Source organism: Ovis canadensis, chromosome 19 (genome assembly GCF_042477335.2).
Source record: "Ovis canadensis isolate MfBH-ARS-UI-01 breed Bighorn chromosome 19, ARS-UI_OviCan_v2, whole genome shotgun sequence".
Classification (NCBI taxonomy): Eukaryota; Metazoa; Chordata; class Mammalia; order Artiodactyla; family Bovidae; genus Ovis; species Ovis canadensis.
Window position 1 is genome coordinate 17,420,294 of NC_091263.1, and position 21,766 is coordinate 17,442,059.

The window sequence follows — 21,766 nt, forward strand, 5'->3', positions numbered from 1 at the left end:
TCAAGAGTTTTGCCCCTTCTCTTTTCATATCTTCCTTTTCTCCCATCACCTTGTTTTCATTTATATTCAGCTATTCGCCATGAAAAATATTAGATGTTTGCTTTCCTAGGGAGACTGTGATGGGCAACACAACACAGAACACACACGAGAGGCTTCAAGCCAATCCCGAGATGCGTGCTCTTGCTTTATCACTTCCTGTTACTGGCCGAATTGTGGTTCCCTCAAAGGTTATGTGTTAAATCTCTAACCTCAGAATGAGAGTGTATTTGGAATGAGAGCCTTTAAAGAGATGGTTAAGTTAAAAGAGGCTCTCATCCAGGCTGACTGGTGTTCCTGTAAGAAGAGAAACTTCGAGCACACAGTAGACTACCAGGGCCGTGTGCAGAGCATAGCCCATGAGAAGATAGCATCTGCAACCCCGGGAGAGGCCTCCAGGAAAACCAGCCCAGCTGATACCTTGATCTGTGACTTCTAGCCTTTAAGACTGTGGGAGAATAAATTTCTGTTTGTGAGCTACCCAGTCTGTGATATTTTTCTATAGCAGCCTTAGCAAACCAATATACTTAATATCTTTCCAGATGTGGAAATCTCTCAAATATGTACCTTTTGTTACTGAGAGTTTTTCTAGGGATCAAATGTGGAATATTGTTTAAAAATACATATATGTTAATTGATATGCACATGTAGTAGTTGATATATAATTATACATATATAATTGTTGTTGTTGTTTAGTTGCTAAGTCATGTCCAACTCTTTGGGACCCCATGGACTGTAGCCTACCAGGGTCCTATGTCCATGGGATTTTCCAGTCAGCAATACTCAAGTGGGTTGCCATTTCATTCTCCAGGGGATCTTCCTGACCCAGAGACTGAATCTGCATCTCTTGCATTGGCAGGCAAGTTTTTTTACCACTACGTCACAAGGGGGCTTTAAGAGGAACTAGAGTTACTAGAGCAAGAACAAATGTTTTTAAAGGCGTGAATATGAGCACTTATTTTTGAAGTTACTTATGAAGGTATTTGTAGCCCGATGCTATTTTTCATATCTCTAACATTTTGAAAGCAGAGCATTTATATTTACTAATGGAAATTCTGAAGGTTCAGTAATTCTAATTCAAGAAACGGATTTGAATCTTGTCACTGTGTCTGACATATTACATTAGAAATTTGATTAGGAATTTCTTTTGCAGTTTTGTGCTTATAACTGAGGGTTAGAGTTTGAAATACAAATGAAGCATGTTTTACTCCAGTCCCTAAATTACCTCTAATCTGTGATTAAGACCATCAGAATGCTGCAAAATACAGCTGTGCCTACCTTCTTGCTTACTGGAAAGAGTGAAATACATTTTGCTATGTAATCACATAAATTCTTCTTTATAAACTAACTACAAATGAACACAGACTTAAAGTACAGACTAAGAAACTCAAATCTATTGCTTTATTGCTTATTCAGTACCACAAATACATAAAAAGATGATAACAGGATAAACTGCAGTAGTAGAATATAAAACTGAATTAACTTACTAAAAACAGCCAACCATCAGTTCTTAATTAAGAAATACACATACTGAAATTTCAAATGGGAAGACCAGTCAACTGGCTACAGAGACACTTGGCAGTGTAGCATTGTGTGTTAATTGTTAGCCTTTGCCCTTACCGTTAACTGAAGGGTCAGAACTCAATCTTATCAATGTCTTGGAGTTATTCTTTCTCAGAAGAGTTCATACTCTCCTATAAAGCTAAAAAAGCTAAAGAGCAATTGATACAGAATCAAGAAATACCTGCTTAATCACTGTATAATAAAAGCAAATAATAGTTAAGAGAACATCACTTTCTTTGTCTGTGGTCAAGCTCCATGAAAAATCTGATTGTAATAGTCCTATTTGTTGCCACATCATAAAATAACACACACTTATAAAAATACTTATGCAGTCTCTTTCCTCTGAGTTATGCCCATTTGAGCTTGAGGATGGGGCTGTTTTCACTGCTAGGAACAGAAAACCATAATGTTTAAGGAGTCTTAGAGCAAAGAAATTAAAGGTAAAAAAGAACTTCATATCTCAGTATAGGAAAGTACAATGTCAAGCAGAAGCTAGGCATTTTACACAGATGTTTCGCAAAGATTTCTCATAAATATGAAAATTAAAGAAAATACATTTGCATTCTAAATACTATGGGCTAAACAGTTCAACTCCGTCTGTAAGTTAGCAAGCCAATCCAGTGTTGCTTTTTAGATATAGTGTATATATTTAGGGCTTCCCAGGTGGCGCTGGTGGTAAAGACCCTGCCTGCCAGTGCAGTAGATGTGAGAAACCTGAGCTTGATCCCTGGGCTGGGAAGATCCCCTGGAGGAGGGCACAGCAGCCCACTCCAGTATTCTTGCCTGGAGAACCCCACGGACAGAGGAGCCTGGTGGGCTGCAGTCCTCAGAGTCTGACATGACTGAAGTAACCTAGCACACACACACATGTATTCGTTCATAAATCAGATCTCTACTACATCTTTTTATTAATAGTATTATAAAATATTATTTGATTCTTATTTGCATACTTACATACTTTTGTATGTAAATATGTGTATGTATGTGTAGAGATGAGAAACTCCCTTTTCCCATTGGTCCCCGGTGTTAGGTACAGCAAAGAGATTTCTTGGCAAATATAATAGTAACTTAGTGATGAGTCCAACTCATCCATTTTGTTTCCTATAGATTAAGGATGAAGCTCAAGTAAAATTTGCTGTCTCCTTAAACATCCAGACTACAGTTTGAAAAATGTATTTGTTTCTCCTCATTGGTTATAAATATATGGCAGCCGATATCATGCTTAAGCTTCAACTTCTGTTGCAGGCAGTAGCTATCTTAGATCGTTTCCACTGGATAAGCAAAGTATAAAACATCAGTTTCTTTGTGATATATTTTCTGTTCTTTTGAAATTTCTTGTGCTGCCTAAGTTTCCCACTTCCTGCTGCAAGTGGATTTCAATGCCCAATGTCTGTTTGACCTTGCTGTGTTTGTATATTTTACCTCCCACCGCCCACAGGCTCTGAGATTGACTGTACATTTTTCCTTGTAATTCTGATATCCTTCCCTTGGGTTGTTGACTCTTCCTTTCCCTGTCCACCTTTCAGCCCCGACACAGCACTTCAGAATTTCTTCTCAATATGAACATGAAAAGTCAGGAAGTAGAATTGCACAGTGCACCATCAGCGTTGACAGTTTTGGAACTCAGATTGAGGTCAGAGTGAGGGTGAAACTGGACATCAGCTTCTTTCTTCAGTTACAGCAAATCAGAGCAGATGATGGATGTAGCAGCTGGAGAGAAGTAATCAGGTTTTCTACATCTATTGCCTCTGCTCAGCTTTCCCTGCCGTTTGGTACATTCTGTTTTAGCTGAGATATGCAAACTTGGAGTCAGATAATTCCTTTGCATCACCTGAAAGTGCCCAAGTTATTTGGGCATTTGATAATGCTTTTCATAATTCATCTTTAAATCAGTGTGCAGTATTTTCTGTAATATATTTCAAATAATGAGCAGAAGCTTTTCTGTTGGCATCTAATTCTTTTTAAAAGTCATCTCTTTATATTTTATAGAGTAATTAAATTGAATACTCTTGGACCCAATAGGTTTTACTTAAAAAATAGTATCAGAGTTTGTGTCAGAAAAGTAGCAGCTCATCTAATACATAAAAACTACCAAATATTTATTTTTTTAATATAAATTTATTTATTTTAATTGGAGGCTAATTACTTTACAATATTGTGTTGGTTTTGACAAACATCAACATGAATCCACCACGGGTGTACACGTGTTCCCCATCCTGAACCCCCCTCCCACCTCCTTCCCCATACATCCCTCTGGGTCATCCCTTCTTTCATGTGTTAAATATCAGAAATCCATTTTCTGAGACTGTTTTAAACTGAATGGAGTAGGTACTGCTTATAATTTGGTATTGGGTTGGTAATAATCCTTTTTAAAATTTCAGTGAGGTGCAAATCACCTAATATTAAACATGAACCCCTTATGTTTTATAAAGAGTTTAAACAAATAGAATGTAACAATCACAGTTGGGTTACTTTAAAAATAGTTATTGATCATGTCGAAGGACCCACTTGTTCCTTGATTACTTGTAAGTTGGGTATCTCCATTGCAGCTACCACTCAGTCATTTGTGTACCTGTTGAAGTCTTCTTTTGAGTGGACTCCTTCAGAAATGTAGATTTCTAAAATAGGTTTAAAATATAAATTGAACTCAAGTTTCTCTCTTAAGCACAGTCCAGTACGAGTTGCCAAATACCAGTAAGATGCTGTGATGTGAGCCTAGTGACAATCAGATGGTCCTCTTCATTTAGGTTCTGAACTCTCACTTGACTTTCCATTATCATTTCCACTTCTTCTCAAGTATTCGACTTTTTTGGATGTCAGGTTGTTGGACTTAGTTTTCCATTCTCTGTCGTCTCCACGTGTTCTCAGTCATGTCCGAATCTTTGCAACCCTGTTGGCTGTAGCCCGCCAGGCTTCTCCGTCCATGGGATTTCCCAGGCAAGAATACTGGAGTCGGTTGCTATTTCCTTCTCCAAGGGATCTTCCCAACCTGGGAATCAAACCCACATCTCCTGCATTGTGGGCAGAAGATTCTTTACCACTTGAGCTATCCAGGCCCTTTCATTCTCTAGCCCTTATTTTCTCACAATTCCAGGGGCTAGAACTCTGAGGTCAGGGTGTCAGCAGGGTGATTTCTTCTGAGGCTTCTCTTGGCTTGTGGAAGAGTCTCTCTTTTTGTCTTCTTGTGGTCTGTCCTCTGTGTGTGTCTAGATCCTAACCTTCTTTTTTATAAGGAAACTAGTCATGTTGGATTAGGGCCTGCCTTTTAACTTGGTTACTAGACCTTATCTCTAAATACAGTCACATTCTGAGATACTGGGAGTCAGGACTTTGACATATGAATTTGGGTTGGTGAAAGGGAAAGTCAGGTCGCTCAGTCATGTCTGACTCTTTGTGACCCCATGGACTGTAGCCCACCAGGCTTCTTCGTCAGTGGGATTTTTCAGGCAAGAATACTGGAGTGGGTTGCCGTTTGGGTTGGTAGGATGACATAATTCAGTCCATAATGATGGTACTTTATAATATTTTAATTTGCCAAAACCCCAAAATGTGTAAAGTGTATGTTCCTTTGAACTTTGAAACAGCGCGGTGAGGACCCAGAGTGACAGTAAGGCCTAGTTACCTGCTAGAGGCCTCATGTCTGGTACAAGGCAGACCAAGATACTGGGCCTTCTAACTTGAACTTCACTGCCTCTCTCTCTCTGCAGTACTGCAGACTGAAGTAGAACTTGATCATCGTCCAGATTTTTGTATGCTTGGCTGTATTAGCCATGCATATTTTGAATCTTGATCTGTAAAGTTTAGTCAGATTGCTACTGTGCATCCCTAGTCACAGGCTTCCCCAGTGTCTCAGCAGTGCAGAATCCGCCTGTAATTCAGGAGCCACAGGAGACATGGGTTCGATCCCTGAGTTGGGAAGGTACCTTGAAGGGAAAGGCTACACATTCCAGTATTCTTGCCTAGAGAATTCCTGGGACAGAGGAGCCTGGCGAGCTACAGTCCATGGGGTCGCAAAGAATCAGACACAACTGAAGTGACTGAGCTCACACACGTGCATTCCTTAATCACAGCTTGCTGATCTTCCTTCTTCATTCTCTGAGCAGTAGGTCAGAGTCTTCTGTGATTGTAAGAAGGCTAAAACTTAGTGGATGTATATGCTGTTTTTGCCAAGTGGGAAACTGAAACATATCAAGGAATTTCTGAAGGTTGTGTCATGAAAGAATGCACCCCTAGAGATTTGTTTTTAGTGAAGGATAAATGTTATTCGCAGTCTTCCCTGGTGGTTCAGATGGTAAAGAATCCACCTGCAATGTGGGAGACATCGGTTTGATCCCTGGGTTGGGAAGCTCCCCTGGAGAAGGGAATGGCTGCTCACTCTAGTATCTGCAGTATTGAGGATGCTGCGGTTCCATTCGGTCACTGCCAATGGAACATATGTGGTGGGGAGGATAACTGTTGCGGTGGGAGGCTAAAAGCAGAACTGCTGCTTTTGTTTCTGCTTTTCCCAAAGTCACTACAATGTCCAGTGTCAGCACCCGAGTCACCAGTCCCCTTTGGCATCCTGGTTCATGGATTGCCAGCTCTCTCCTACCAAGTCAGTGGGTTACCATTTTAGTAGTTATTCATTACAATTTGTGAGAGTTGATTCAAGCCTGCCGTGAATCTGATGACTCTTTTTCTCTTAACTTTACTGTTAGCAGTGCCAAAATGTCTCTTACAAACCCTGGAAATCATTCTTTTGTCTCATGATTCTTTCTTCTCACATCTTATGAATATCTTCAGTATGTGACTGTTTCAAAACTTTCTATATTTACAGAGATACAACTGATTACTTGTATCAATTGAATATTCTACTTAAAATACTGAAGTATGAATATATTTAAAATTTGTAAAAGTTATTAAAATTCAAAGAAGGAAGTTTGACAGATGATTTTGATAGATGTATTAATGTCTGCCCTTTTTAAAACAAGAAAATAATTAAAAATATTTTCTTTTGAAAGTTGGCCAGGGATACTTTGCCCTGACCCTTTTAAAGGGAAGTATGTGACCTATGACCTGGATGAAGATGTTGAACAATATCATGTAGAATTCCTGGGCGATCCACATTCGAGATCATGGATAGATGCGGCGTTTGTTGGACATTATAGTATCACATTAAAGGTAGGTACAGTCATGTCAAAACTGTATTCTTCTGCTTGTTTTTAATGATGACTATTTTCTCTCATATCCTAAAAGGTATATAGTTCTTTACTTTTATGTTTATATGAACGAAATAGTATGTACTATTTGTTTAAACTCAAATATTGGTATTTTTAAAACAGCCTTTTCAAAGAAAGTATGAATATAAAAATAGCCATGAGGTAGTTTTAAATTTTATTTCTCTAATGGCTATATAGTATTAATCAACAGAGCGCTCTCCATAATTGCCTTTTGAAACAGTTTTAAGATTATCATTTGATAATTTTTCAGTTCTCCTGAGAAAACTCTTAAGTTATAGCCCTAGCTCACAGGAAGGATTAATTATGGAATGCAACCAGATTTTTTCAAATTTCAAACAGAATATTTCATTATACTAACTCCTTCAGTATTTTTTTATTCTTTTAAAACTGTTTAAATCACAGTCTATAATTAATGAATAGACTGAACTCTCAAGTTGATGAGAGTAAGTGAATTGAACCTATTTTCATGGGTTTGGTTTAGTTGTTATAAATTAATTTAATTATCTATATCTGTATTCTAATACTGAAACTTTTCATCTGTAAACTATGCTTTCATTAGAAATCTGATTAAAAAGTAGATATCAAAAGTGTGAATGCCTTTGACTCAATTTGGATGGTTCCTATTATAGAGTGAGAAGTATATATATATTCAGATATGCATAAAAATGTATGTACATTTAAGACATGCCATTTAGTCCACAGTATAAGTAAACCTGTGGAAATTTGAGGTACTTGCTGATGGACTTTACTGAATCTCTGACCATACTGTATCTTTGTTCCATTCAGCTTGAAAGCAGTGGGTAGGGAAGGCTGATTCAGTAGAAATGTTTGTATGGAATAACACCACGTGCATTCCTTTTTGGTGGCTGTGAGCCAGTCGTGTTGGTATGAGGCACCTCTCGGCTCACTTGTTGCCTGGGCACTTCTGCTGACACCCTCAGGAGACAGAGGGGAATGTTCTCCCTCTCTGCCCCTCCCCTTTTCTAAAAGATACAGAAGCCTTCCAGCTTCTCATGGAGCAGACCTTAGAGTCCCAAATGTTTGACAAGTGTGATAAAGAGCAGAACATTCTTCAAAAATTATATTTAAACATATGTAAAAAATCGAAGTGTAGACAGAAAACAACAAAATTCTGTAAAGCAGCTAACCTTCATTAAAAAATGAATAAATTTTTAAAAATCAATGTGTATTTTTAGTTGTCTAAACTAGTGTTACTCTCAGGATTTGAGTTCTGTCAGGATAAATTAAAGTAGTCTGATTCCAGTGAGCATACCGTTGGCCCCTGGGACAAGGGAAAAATCTGCTACAAAACAAAACTAAACTCAAGAATAAGAACCCATAATAAGGTCTGAAAACATTAAAGCAAACTTAGAAAATTTTGCAAATACCAGGAATTCAGGGTGCTTAAATTAAACAGGTTCCTAAAGCAAGAATGAGGACAGAAAAAACGCAGCATTTGTTTCATGTCTCTGGTGCCTGGGTGAGTAACTGCCTGGGTACCCATGGACTCTGGGAAGGCGCCTGCCTCTGCTGTGACTCACAGTACCTACCTATAGTCTCTTATCTCTTACTCGCTTCTTGTTTGTGTCTTCTTCTTCCTGTCCTTTCTTGGAGCTGATAAAATGAGAATGCTTTCTTCTGTGAGTCTCTTCTCTCAAGACTGAAAGTTTCGTTTCCCTTTACCTCAGTTGGCACACGCCCGGCTGTCCTGCTGGGCTCAGATCCCCTACTGCTGGCTACCTAAGGATCTCCACTTGCCAGGAAGGAGACTCACAGATGACTGACACTTCATTATTCCAGTGAAAAATCAGGGAGCAGAAGGGAAAGAGGTCAGCTCAGGAAATGGTGACAACCATGAAAGGAAAATGGTCAAAAGTCATCCGTATAAGAAATCATTTCAAAATGAATAATGTCAAACTACGTAATACCCAGGGGTGACTGAGATATCCCTGTCCCTTGGAGATGGAGATAGTACTGACTCCAACCTGCACTTCAGTTGCCTAGACTTTCCAGGAATTTAATGCATTATGTCCTCTCTTCACTGGGGCTCCTTCCTCCCCAGATGGTATCTCTGCACTGCACTACATTGATCCAGATACTAAATTCACACTTGTGCCCCCATAAAAATACCACTTACATGAAAATAACATGTATTCAACAATATAGGCCTTCTTCAGGATTTTTGTAGAAGAGATGGAGAACGGTAGCACATTACACGTAACCATCTCAGCTCCTTTTCTAAAAGCAGACAAACAGTGATAAGCATGAGTAGCTCTCGTTGCCCAAACCGACTACAGCTTGCTTCATATATTATTTCAACATTAGTTTCTCCTTATTTGTATCAGCTTAGTTTAACAAGTGATTAAATACTATTTCAGAGTTTTCACTGACTGCAGATTGTATCTATTTTGTGTTTTATGGTGGGAGAGAAATAAACTCTTCTATAAAGATATTATATGCATTTATGAGAAAATAAAATATTTTTTCATTTTAGATTCCGAAAATGTTAACTATTCTCCTTTACTTCATGTTTGTCTAGGCTTTTGCATTTTTTTTTTGGTAGTCACTAGAAAGTTGCTATGTTTATGGGACCACTGACATTAATTCCATTGTTGAAAGCGCAGCAGAGCTCTGTCACTGTGAACGAATATGTGTATGAATGTGTGGCTGGTGAACTTTCCCCACTAAATAAAACTGCTCGTCGATGCACTGCGATATATCTTAGAAGAAAGTTGGGGCCACATTTAGATTCTGTGTTTGTAACTTATGTTAGTTTACTCATATAGTTTATTTTTTCATTTACTAGAAAATCAGTAATCTAAAGATAGGTGAAATCCTCTCCCCCCTTTTAAAAAAAAACAGTGATTCCCTTATGGTATATATTCGGAATACATGTCACTCTGGTAATTACTCAGAGAATATAGACATGACATGTGCTAGATGACTGTCAGAGGTAATGCGTGGAGTACAGTTCATTCCTCAATCAGCACAAACGGTTTTTCTTTTATATTTAGTAGGTCCATGTCTGCAGAACCCATTATTTGCAAACTTATTCTTTTGCTCGACAGACTGCATGCCTTAGTTTAGCATTTCTTAAGCGTGGCTTTGCATTAGAAGGCTTTATAGAGTGATGACAGCAGCCAAACACAGCGGTGCTAGCACTGTATCCTACTGGGTCACTTAACTCAGAAGCTCCTGGGTTAAGGCCAGGGCCCTCAGATGGATCTGATGTGCATCTCAGAGGGAGACAGAGAGAGAAGCACTGACCAAGTTTTCTCAACGTGAGACAGCAGAGTTTTGTTGGTTTATTTCTGTGTGCACGCTCAGTCATTCAGTCGTGTCTGACTCTGTGACCCCATGGACTATGGCCCTTCAGGCTCCTCTGTCCGTGGGATTTTCCAAGCAAGAATATTAGAGTGGGTTGCCATTTCTTCCTCCAGGAGATCTTCTTGACTTAGGGATCGAACCTGCATCTCCTACTTCTCCGGCATTGGCTGGTTTCTTTACCCCTGAGCCACCTGAGAAGTCCTTGCTAGTGCAGTGATGTAACTGTGGTCAGGGCTCACAGGGCGCCTTTCTCCTACTTCCTTTGTTGGTCTTTCACTGTGGTTTTCCTGGAGGTGATGCTGACTGCATCACCTGTCTAACCCAGAAATGAGAGTTTTTCTGAACAAAGCTTTAAAGTCATACTGGTTACTCAACACTATACATAATTTATAGACATTACTGATAAAACTGATGTATAATTTAAGTGTAGTATTTATAGCATGTTTTAGTTGATCATCTATCTTATAGGTTATTACTGGACATAAATAATGTACTCTTACCAATGCCTGCCTGGATTACACTTTTCTGGTTATTTATACTGCCAAGAAAATGTAAGTGTTGCACTGCTGGTGCTGGGAGGCTCTTGTGGTAAAATTTAGCTTTTTTCGTCCATGATGTGAGTGGGTTTTTTGGCCATGTATTTCAACAGTCTGCTGTCTTCTCTGTGGAGGGTATACCTGTAGATGTGCAAGCACTTCTTTGGGTACTAGATGTCATTTGGGTATTTGCCCATTGTAATGTGGGGCTGCCTGTGTTTTGCAGACAGATGAAGAGGGAGCAATGCAGTATTGTTAAACGTGTGCTCTGCAACTCCTAGAATTTTGCTTCCTGATTGGGGTAGTCATTAATACTGTTCACCAAAATGTTCCAGGTTTCTGCCTCCCTGTTATAAAGTAGAGATGCAGTCTGATACTCTTGTGCAGGGTGAGGCCAAAGAGTTATGAGTGAGTGAGGAATATCTGAGCATATGGCTGTGTCCAGTGCAACATCCTATGGACTTCTGTCTTGTGGCTCCATGACTGATAATGTTTGAAAGTTTGTTTTGCTGCTCTCTCAGCCTGGATCCCTGGACTACTCTCAGCAAAGGCCTCCACTGCCAGCAAATAACAGATGTGCAGTGTGAAGAAGAAATAAACTGGCCTTATGTTAAGTCCCTAGGATTATTCCGGCAGATACACTAATGATAGCAGAGAGGGTGTTACAGTTCTTTGTAACCTGTATCTTTAGAAGAAGCATTCCTGAAGCTTCAGTACTCCTCAGAATAGGGCCAGGTGACTGAGGTCACATTACTCTTAATTTCTCCCAGTCTGTAAATAGAAATAACACAACCTATAGTAATTTAGGGGGTTCACCAATGACTCAGTGGTAAAGAATCCACCTGCAGTGAAGGAGCTTCAGGAAACGCGAGTTTGATCCCTGGGTTGGGAAGATCCCCAGGTGGAGAGCTTGGCCACCCACTCCATTGTTCTTGCCTGGAGAATCCCATGGACAGAAGAGGCTAGTGGGCTACAGTTCATAGGGTTGCAAAGAGTCAGTCACAGCCGTAACAACTTAGCACATATAGTAATTTATCAAATACTTTGGTTTCTTTTCTGTATTATGATAAACATATGGATAGAAATTACCAACAGTCATGATGCACTGACTGTAAATTTGGTCCAGTAAATATCTTCCAGTGGAGGGCTCTGATGGTCAACATGTACTGCAATGACTCTAAAAATTAAACAGGCCCCTAGATAGCAGTCATGGATTTGAACCCATACCATAGGTCAGGGATTGGGTGGATCCTTTTATAATAATATAATGGAACAATATATAATGTGTATATATAAGACATTTATATATACATATTATAATAAAGTACTACATTTGTTATAATAAATGTAGTATTTAAAGGCTCACGGGAACCCCGTGAAGCAGGCATCATCACTGTTGGTATATGGCAGGAACTGAGTCAGGCTGTGTGTCTAACCCAAGGCCAGACAGCTGCTAGGTGATAGAGCAGTGACTAGTGCCAGTGTGTCTAACCCCAAAGTCCATTCTTCTGGTTTATGCCTTACCAGCAGCTTGCATACGCCTAAGCATCAGCCTAATTTATTGTTGAATGTTTTCCACATTGCACCTAATAAACGAGGAACATTTTCACCTTTTAACCCTAATGTGTATGTTGAATGATGGCAGTTTCTGGTCGACTTATCTTTTTATTTGCTGCTGGATGTTCCCCTTTGCAGGACTAGTGGCCAAGCGGAACTCTGTTTTCAGATTACCGTTGCGATAGTCATTTGACATGTCTAGATTAGCATCTATTTGAGCAAGTGTTGTGCTTCTAAGATGTTATTAGGATTCAAACTCTAAGAATGTAGTCTTTAAAAAGGATTAGCAAATTAGTTTATAACTAGATCATCAGGCAGCATTTTGCTCTTAGAGTAATGAAGTAAAACAGGATACGAACTTATTTAGCTTGCTCTCTGTGGAAAGCCACATTTGCCAGAAAAAGAGGTGTGCATATGTGCGTGTGTTTCTGCACCATGTTCCTGTTGGCAAATGAGCTGTACAGCCACCAAACTCTCCGTAAATTTTTATCATTCTGATTCCATATTTAGTATAAAATATGTTGTAATTTTAGTATTATTGGATTAAGATTTTTGTTTGTTTGCTTGTTTTCTAAGCATCCTTTAGTTTTTGACCTGAAGAAAGTTTAAGGGAATTAGAACATGTTTTTATAACTGTGAATTATTTGTAAATAATCTGCCAAGAAAACTCATAGAAATGTATTAGGAGAATGAAGTTGTCATAGTGATTAAAAGGCAAGCTCTTGAGCCAAGTCCTTTGGGTTTGAAGGTTGGCTGTCTGCTTACTAGATATCTGTCCTGAAGCAAGTCATTTACCTTTTACGAGTCCCACACACCTCACCTTAAAATGGAAGTTATAATAGTAGATGCTTCATAGAGTTGTTACAGGGTTAGCTGAGGTTACACGTGTAAAGCACTTAGCATGGTGCTTGTCATATAGTAGGCTTTTAATAAACATTAGTTCATACTGTCATTGGAAGTACAGGTGAAATACAAGTTACATTATTTATTTCCTCTTCCTGGAAACCCACATCTACAGGAGAAAAATTTACCAAGAACAGTAAGGTGGAGAAAAATATCTTTTCTTCTGACTAAGATTTTATGTAAAAAATAACATGATTTTAGTGTTTTTTATCAGCCAATACGTTCCTCCCCAAAATTGAGGGAGATAGGAAGAGGCCTGGCGTGCTGCAATTCAGGGGGTCGCAAAGAATCAGACACGACTGAGCGACTGAACTGAACTGAACTGAACTGAGGGCTAAGTGATCATGTTATTCTTTGATTTTTCAGCACGACTGGAAGTGGTCGTTGCTGTGGTGCTTTTCTACTTTAGTGTGAATAAAAGCGGTGAGACTTCTTGAGAGCTGGAGATAGGTTAGAGCCTTCTTAATCTGACTTCTTGGTGAATGAATTGTCCCCAGTATCAGCAATGCCTCAAGAATACTTTAGTTTTATTTGATGGAATTTGGAAGGAGACTAGAAAATATTATCTCTTATGTTCTTTGCAACTGAATAAAACCCGTTTTTTTTTTCCTATATCTCTGTTCTGTCTCTTTGATTCAGTCATATTTGTATATGCTGACTTTGCTGCTCCAAATAAACTCTTGAATTCACTTCTGTCATCTCTCAACTTCATCTCTTATGAATTTAGAGAGCTGTGAACTTGTACTGAAGTTAAAAGTCCAAATCCACATAATATGACCAACTTTACTCAGTTGATAAAGGAAGGAACAGGTGGGCTACCTTTCCCATCATCAAATGCAGGAAAAATGTATTAAGCGACAGCCAGATTTCTCACGTTCCTTAGTAGACAGCAATAATCTTTCCTAAGGAATTCTCAACTTTCGAGAAGTGCTTATTTTCTGTTAAAGAAACCAGACTCAGATTATTGTTTTTAAACCAAAATATAAGGCTCACTGAATTGTCTTCAAGGTAGTTTAATCCCTTATGAGTAATTTAATCCCTTATGAAATAAAGCTGCCGTATAATGAGATGTCTCTGTTGAGGTTGTTAAGTTAGTAAACAGTTGCACAGTAACTTTTTGATGCATTCTTCCATCAAGGAATGGTGATGTCCAAAACTCAAAACCATGTAACTGAAAGTCTACAGTTTATATATTAACTTCTCTTTTCTTTAATTTTTCCACTTTAAAAAAAAGTATCTTCTGACCAATTACTAGGAACAGTTTGTAGCTCAGGCAAAACCCCCTAAACAGTACAGATTAAACTAACTTTGAAAATAAATTCCAGAATTACCACTTGCTTCCCATTTTGTTCCGCGCACAGTATATGAGCTGATTGTGTCACATATTTAACCATCCTCTTCTCCTGGCTGTCCCACCTGCTTGTGTGACTCTATTTTTAAATAGAATCTGAGCATCTGTCTGTAATAAATACAACATTTGTTTTCCCACAAACACATATTCCCTAAAAAACAAGCAAATGTGGAGTAGAAAACAGCAGCCAAGAATGTTAACTCTTTTAGGCCTAGGTCTTGAGATCCTTTAAGCCAAGCCTGACTGTTTTAGGTATCAGAGCAAATGAACACATGACTGATTTAAACCCTTTCTCCTTCTTGTATTTAACATCCCAGCTTCAGCAGGCAGCCTGGCCAGAACCCTAGGAGATAGTGGCCCTGGAGATTTCACAGACCTTAAAAGTGATCAGTTGACCCAACACTCACTTCCTGTGGTTTGTTAACGATATATTGCTACTACTTCACTATCATTTTTATTGTTGTAATACTGGAGTGGGTTACTGTTTCCTTCTTTAGGGGATCCTTCTGATCAAGGGATCAAAGCCGCGACTCCTGCTTGGCAGGAGGACCCTACCACTGAGCCACCTGGGGTGCCCCATTATCAGTTTAGCAGTGAAATGTGTATATGCCCACCTGCTATGGACTTAGGGATACATTCAGTTTTGTGGATTAAAAATTCTACAGCTTGAGATAAAAGTATGTGAGATGCTTTAACTTGTACACGATAAATAAAATTAAGGTTTTTATTTTTTAATTGTGATGAAATACATGTAATGTAAAATTTACCATTTTAACTGTGTATCTAGTGGTGATTTAAGTTTGTAACTACTGATTAATAATCCTAGAAAAAAATTTTCCTAAGCAATGTAAATATGACCCGATACAGAAAATGCCAGATGGTAGTTTCCTATCATTTTCAACACAATTTATTTCTTATGATAATGACCTTCAAGCTCTTCATAACATCATCTTTGAGGTTTGTGCAGTGATATCGCCTTCTAGTGAAATATCATTTTATAGTCATTGAGCCCATGAATTCTGGAGCCAGATTGCCTGTGTGTGAATGCCAGCTCTTTCACTCACTGGCTCTGTGAACCTGGGCAGTGTCTAAACTCAGTGCCTCAGTTCCCTTATGTGTAAAATGAGAAAAGTACCTACCTTGCAAGCAATTGGGAAGTTTAGAAAAAAAAAAAAAAAACAACAACTTTGTGAAGTGCTTCAGACTGCACCTGACACTTGGTACTACATGAGCAGCACTGGATAAATCAGTGGATAGAAACACCAATGGGCTCATTAATAGTAGAACTGCTCTGGACCTAAAGTACACAGTCAACCCCTCCCTGTTGTCGATAACAGTTTCTGTCTTGTTTTCTTGGACTGCAGAGGCTGTATGATAAATGTTTACATTCTGATCACTTACGACATTGATAACCAACATTTGAAAAATGCTTTACAATTTATAAAGTACCTTTTACGTATGCTGTCTCATGGGATTTTCGTTTATTGTTAAGAAAGTTGGGTCTCAGGTTAGGTGACTTGCCTGAAGTCACAGAGCAGCAGAACTGGGACTCAAGCCCAGGTCTTCCGACTGCAAGTTCCAGATTTTTACATTATATGACAGCCTGCTCGGTTTACTTTGGACCATCTGTTTCTAATCTTTATAAGCATACCAAATTCGTAATAAGCTATCACCTATAAACTGGAAAATCACAAAGCCCTCCTTATTGGTCTCCTGTTGTTAATTCAGCCAACTTGATTAATTAACTTAATCTTTAGCCAGGGCTTTTCAAAGTTGGACAAAGATGTGACAGCTCTCTTCACCTTTAGTGCACTGATTCTTTTGGGCCTCTGCATGGCTGTCACTAAAACTTAGGATTTATTTCATTCCCTTGTAATCTTAGAAGTAATTTGTTATTATTAATACAAACTTTGGTATCCTGATACCAGGGGTTTTTTGTTGTTGTTGTTGTGTGTTTGTTTTACTCTAGTTTTGTTTGCCAAACTTGCTCATCATCACATTCTCCTATAGAGTTCTTTAAAAGTATATATTCCTGAGGGATTTCCTTGGTGGTCCAGTGATTAAGAATCAGCCTTCCAATGCTGAGGTCACAGGTTTATTAGTTCCCTCGGTCAGGGAACTAAGATCCCAAAGGCTGTGGAGCTGCTAAGCGTCCATGCTGCAGCTACTGAGCCATGCTGTCTAGATCCTTAGGCGCCTGAACAGGAGAAGCTTGCAAGCTGCAGCGAAGACCCAGTGTAGTCTATATATGTACTCCTGAACCTGCATCCTGGGGAGTGTCTATAGCAGATTATCCCCCCATATATTATGCTCTGCTTTACTATAATTAGCTAAAGAAGAGAGATATAAAAGCATGTGTTGTTTTTATCGTGTTTACCTTGTGGAATTTAAGTCTTCTCAGGTGGCATAGTGGTGAAGAATCTGTCTGCCAATGCAGGAGATGCAAGAGGTGCAGGTTCAATCCCTGGGTCAGAATATCCCCTGGGATAGGAAATGGCAACCCATTCCAGTATTCTTTCCTGGAAAATCCCGTGGAGAGAGAGGAACCTGGTGTGCTTTATTCATGTGTTTATGAGTCCATGTGCCAAAGAAGCAAGGCAAATCTTTAGCAAAACTGTGATATTGGATCCCCCTGTCCCTTTAAATAGTTTCTCTCTTGGTGGTGACTAATTTTTTCATTGCTGTGGTAGCTGGAGGCCTCTTTCTTTCTCTCTTCTCTCCAAATCTGGTCTACACATTAAATGACAGAAGTATTCACTGTATGAAAAGGGATGTCAGCCCAGGTAACAGACCAGCCTGACATGTTAGTCTGTGTGTGGATGTATGCGCATGTGCTCAGTCAGTCAGCTGTGTCCGACTGTAGCCTGCCAGGCTCCTCTGCCCACGGGATGTCCCAGGCAGGAATGCTGGGGTGGGTTGCCATTTCCTACTGCAGGGCAGCTTCCTGACCTAGGGATTGAACTCACGTCTCTTGTGTCTTCTGCATTGGCTGGTGAATTCTTTACCACTGCGCCACCGGGGAAGCCCCAGAATATTAGACTAGGGTTCCTTTTAAAACAACACACAGTGGTTGTTTATCCATCTTGTTAGGAAAAAAACTTAGATATTCAAAATACTTAGAAAACACAAGTTAAAGTCTAGATGAATGAAGAGCTTAGCTGGTAGCCCGTGGTTTTCCTAATTTGTCCATTGGGGCTATTTTACCTAAAGCTGCTTGACTTCCTTCCCCTCCCCCTCCCCAAAGTTCAGGGCCTGCTCAGGCACGTGTCAAACCAAGTAATGGAATCACCTTAAAGGTTTAACTGTCACATTTTCTTATTCTTTCCTTTCTGCCTAATTTCTCTCCTAATACTCATTGCCTTCTTGGTATTATCTTTGAAGTTGATGTAAGGGATCAGACTAAACAGAGCTGGAACTTTTTTTGGGGAAGGGAGGTCAACTGGCTCATACTTTTCGGTTTTTTTGGATGTGGGAGACCTAAGTTATTTTGATCTTAAAATCTGGCTGAGTTAGAGTAAGCAAATTCCTATTTATGATTTCGAAACCATTATTGCTTCCAGGGCTCAATAATTTGAATGAGCTGTCTAAACCATCCAGAACCTGTATTAAAGATGGCAGGTAAGAGAGGAGGCAGGTGTTACAAAGCCCAGGCATGTGAGGTGCACAAAGGTTCCTGTGACTATCTTCTAGTTGGCATCAGAGGAATGAGAATGTTCTTACTGTTAAGATTGCTGGTTGCTGTTGCAGAAATCCAATTTAAGGAAGACAAGATGTCCTTATGATCAACTTCCTACTGAACTCCTCTAAGTGAAAACAGTAGCTTTGGCCTGATAGGAAATAGACGTTGCTCCACGGGTTGAGTCAGTGAGGTGCACTGGAGCTTGAGTGTATAAACAGCAACAGTCGACAGGAGTCCTTAGGCAGAGGACTCCACTAGGTGGCGGCGTTGGTCCCCACGCATTTAGGAGAGATGCATGGCAAAGGAAAGTTATTTCGTATTGCTTTAGGTTATGAAGTCTATGACTTATCCCCTCATGCTTCTAAAGACATATTATAGCTTAAAGTAATAAAATAGTAAGGTAGTGGTCAGTATTTAAAGCTGCTTCAATGAATTTATAAAATCCAATACAACAGTCTCAGTACTTACGATTCCAGTTTTCCAGATTTTTAATATATTCTCAACACTGTGTCTGAAAGATAAATTTTATAGATTATAAATACTTATATTTACAGCTAACTTTTATTAATATCATCAAAATTTGAATCGACAATATTGGATAGTAGCTACTATGTGGTATCTATAGGATTTTAGTGAGACTCTGCTATCCTCTCAAATAGGTCATATTAAGAAGATTTGCTTGAACTTAATTTTAAAATTAGGCACTATTTTCTTTGCATAACACTTAAAGTACTTGAAATTAGACACACTGTTTTTTCAAGAAAAAATGATATTAATATCATAGGATAAATCAGTGGTTCATAAAATACTGTACAGATCTGAATTCTTACAAGAAAATGAAGTTTAACATCATCTTAGAAGTAATATCAGGGACTTTCCTAGTAGTACAGTGGTGAAAACTTCGAGCTTTCGATGCAGGAACTGCAGGTTCAATCCTTGGTCAGAGAGCTAAGATCCCACATGCTGGGCAGTGCAACCAATAAATAAATAAATAAACTTTTAAAAAGAAGTAATATCACCATATTATAATGCCAGATAGTCGTCATGTTTATACATTTTTCTTTTACTGTTCTAGGGATAATCACATAATTCAGGATTAAAATGTATCAACCTTTTATTTTCATCCCCAATTTTCTGTGTGGGCTCTGCTCATACCACCATAAACAAAAAATATCTATTTATGATACTCAAAATATTTACTGAGCTCCTATTACTTGCACTGATTCTAGGCTCAGAATTCATCGAAAACAGACAAAATTTAAATGCTGTCATGTGACTTAAATTAGTGGAGTGAGACATGCAGTTAACATATTTTTTAAAGAAAGATACATTGTGTTAGCTGTTGATGAGTGCCATGGGGAGAAATTAAGGGAGAGGAGTAGACAGGCAGAATGAAGGGGCAGGGTGCCCAGCCAGGGGGGAGAGGAAAGACCACCTGGAGAATCCTGCACTAGGAGATCCTTCGCCACAGCCAACCAGATAACAGGTTGGTAATAATTCTTGTTTCGGTTATATTTTTCCCTTTAATTTATTCCAGAAAGTGGTCATATTTCTTTTATTTTCATCTCTCAGGGATGTTTTCTGTTGGGATCAAAAGCAGAGCTGACCTGTCTCCTTGACCTGAGCTCCCTAAATCGGCATGGGGCAGGCAAGAGCATGCAGGCAGAGAAAATTCTTTCAGACCTGGAAGATGACAAGGGTCCACCATTGCCCTGGGGAATGGAGTACCTCACAAAAGAAGAGCGCAAGGTGCGCTGGGAGGCTGATGGTTTCCAGCCTCAGAAAGGACCCTTTGGTCTGGGCCTGAAGAAGTTGTGATTACCTGACTTCGAGGGATTTGAATAGAGATGTTATTCATGGAAGCCTTATGGGTTGAGGAGTAATAATCTCTCCTCACTCTTCAGGCACCGTCTTTCCCTCCCAATTTACAGGAACCTAGGGAAAGAAAGCAGTGGCCCCAAAATGAGCAAGATCAAATTTCTTATCCTTGTTGGACAAGGACTGGCACATTCAATTTTTTTTTAGCAAAAATAAGGTCATGTGACATTGTGCACACATTCAAGTTTGAGGAGTGAGATTTATCCTGCTACAACCCCAAGTGATTATTGAGTTGTCCAGAAAATTCATTGAGTTTTTTCCATAAGAGAGAGTATGGAAAGAGAATATGGAAAAACCCAAATGAACTTTTTGGCCAACCTAATATCTTGATTAATTTTTATGGGGAGAAGCAATCTTAAATACAAAACAACAGAAGATATGAATTTCTGCCTGACTGCAGATTTCTCTTCACTGGCCTTATTGGGTGGACAGATACATAGATATTCTTTGCTTTGGATGTGCTACTTCGTGTTAGTATATAGTGATAGCACGCATCTTTCCCAGAGAGCCAGAAGTTACTTGGAACAAGACCATATGGGCCAGTAGTTAGTTTCAGATGTAACAGCAGAGGGTGATTTTATTATACATGTATCTGTTCTTTTTCAAATTCTTTTCCCATTTAGGTTATTACAGAGTATTGAGCAGAGTTCCCTGTGCTATACAGTAGGTCTTTGTTGATTGTTTTAAATACAGCATTGTGTTCATGTCAATCTCAAACTCCCAACCTGTCCCTCCCCTTTCTCTACCCAGTAACCATAAATTCATTCTCAAAGTCTTTGAGTCAGTTCCTGTTTTGTGAATAAGTTCACACCTCTCTTTCTGATTCTGCATATAGGTGGTATCATGTGTGTGTCTGTATTGGGCTGACTTCACTTAGTATGATCCTCTCTGGGTCCATGCGTGCTGTTGTGCATGGCATAGCTTTTAATAGCTGAGTAGTGTTCCATTATATGTATGTACTACATCTTCTTTATCATTAAAAAGAACTTAAAAAAACCCCTACAGTTGACCCATGAAAAACTCGAGAGTCAGGGACATCAACCCTCTGCAGTTGAAAGTCTACCTGTAATTTCCCAGTGATCATTGACTGAAGTGACTTAGCACACGTGCATGCACCATGAGCATCAAAGTTCACCAGTTCTGCACCCACAGATTCAACCAACCTTGGGTCGTGTAGTATAGCAGGACCTATTGAATGAAAACTCTACATAAAAATGCGATTGCAAAGTTCAAACCTGTGCTGTTCAAGGGTCAATTTCTAAAAGTTGTAGGAAAATAAAACGTGGAAGAGGGATCGGATGTGTGTCTCCTGAGTCTCCTGCCTTGCAGGCGGATTCTATACCGCTGAGCCATAAAGAATCTAGGGTAAGCCCAGATATGGGAGAGGGAGTTGGGACTATAAAATATTGAATTATAATAACTCTCCAGTAGTTAAAGGAGCTTGATTTTAACAGTTATTTGATAGATTAATAGAACAATATAAAGTTCAAAAGTACTTGAAAATAGTTAATGGTAAGGTTGTATTCAAGTAGTTTTCTAAGGTTGTTATTGTTTAATAAATTATATATGTACAGATGGCTAACTACTTGGGAAAAAATGAAGTAGAGGCTATATTTCACACCTTACATTTAAATTAGTTCTAGAAGGATGAAAAATTTAAATGAAAAAAAATACAATTATACTAACACATAAACTAAAAATAGGAGAAGATATTTGT

At 39.0% G+C, this 21,766-nt stretch overlaps 1 protein-coding gene across 5 annotated transcripts in view; it reads left to right on the forward strand.

Moving 5' to 3' along the window:
• The window catches only part of ZCWPW2 (zinc finger CW-type and PWWP domain containing 2), a 146,425-nt gene that overhangs the window by 59,846 nt on the left and 64,813 nt on the right, over positions 1–21,766 (forward strand). For all 5 annotated transcript variants that reach the window (XM_069561214.1, XM_069561212.1, XM_069561213.1 and 2 more), the window contains one exon: positions 6,600–6,759. In XM_069561214.1, the coding sequence (XP_069417315.1) occupies positions 6,600–6,759 (160 nt within the window). The remainder of the gene's footprint in view (positions 1–6,599; positions 6,760–21,766) is intronic.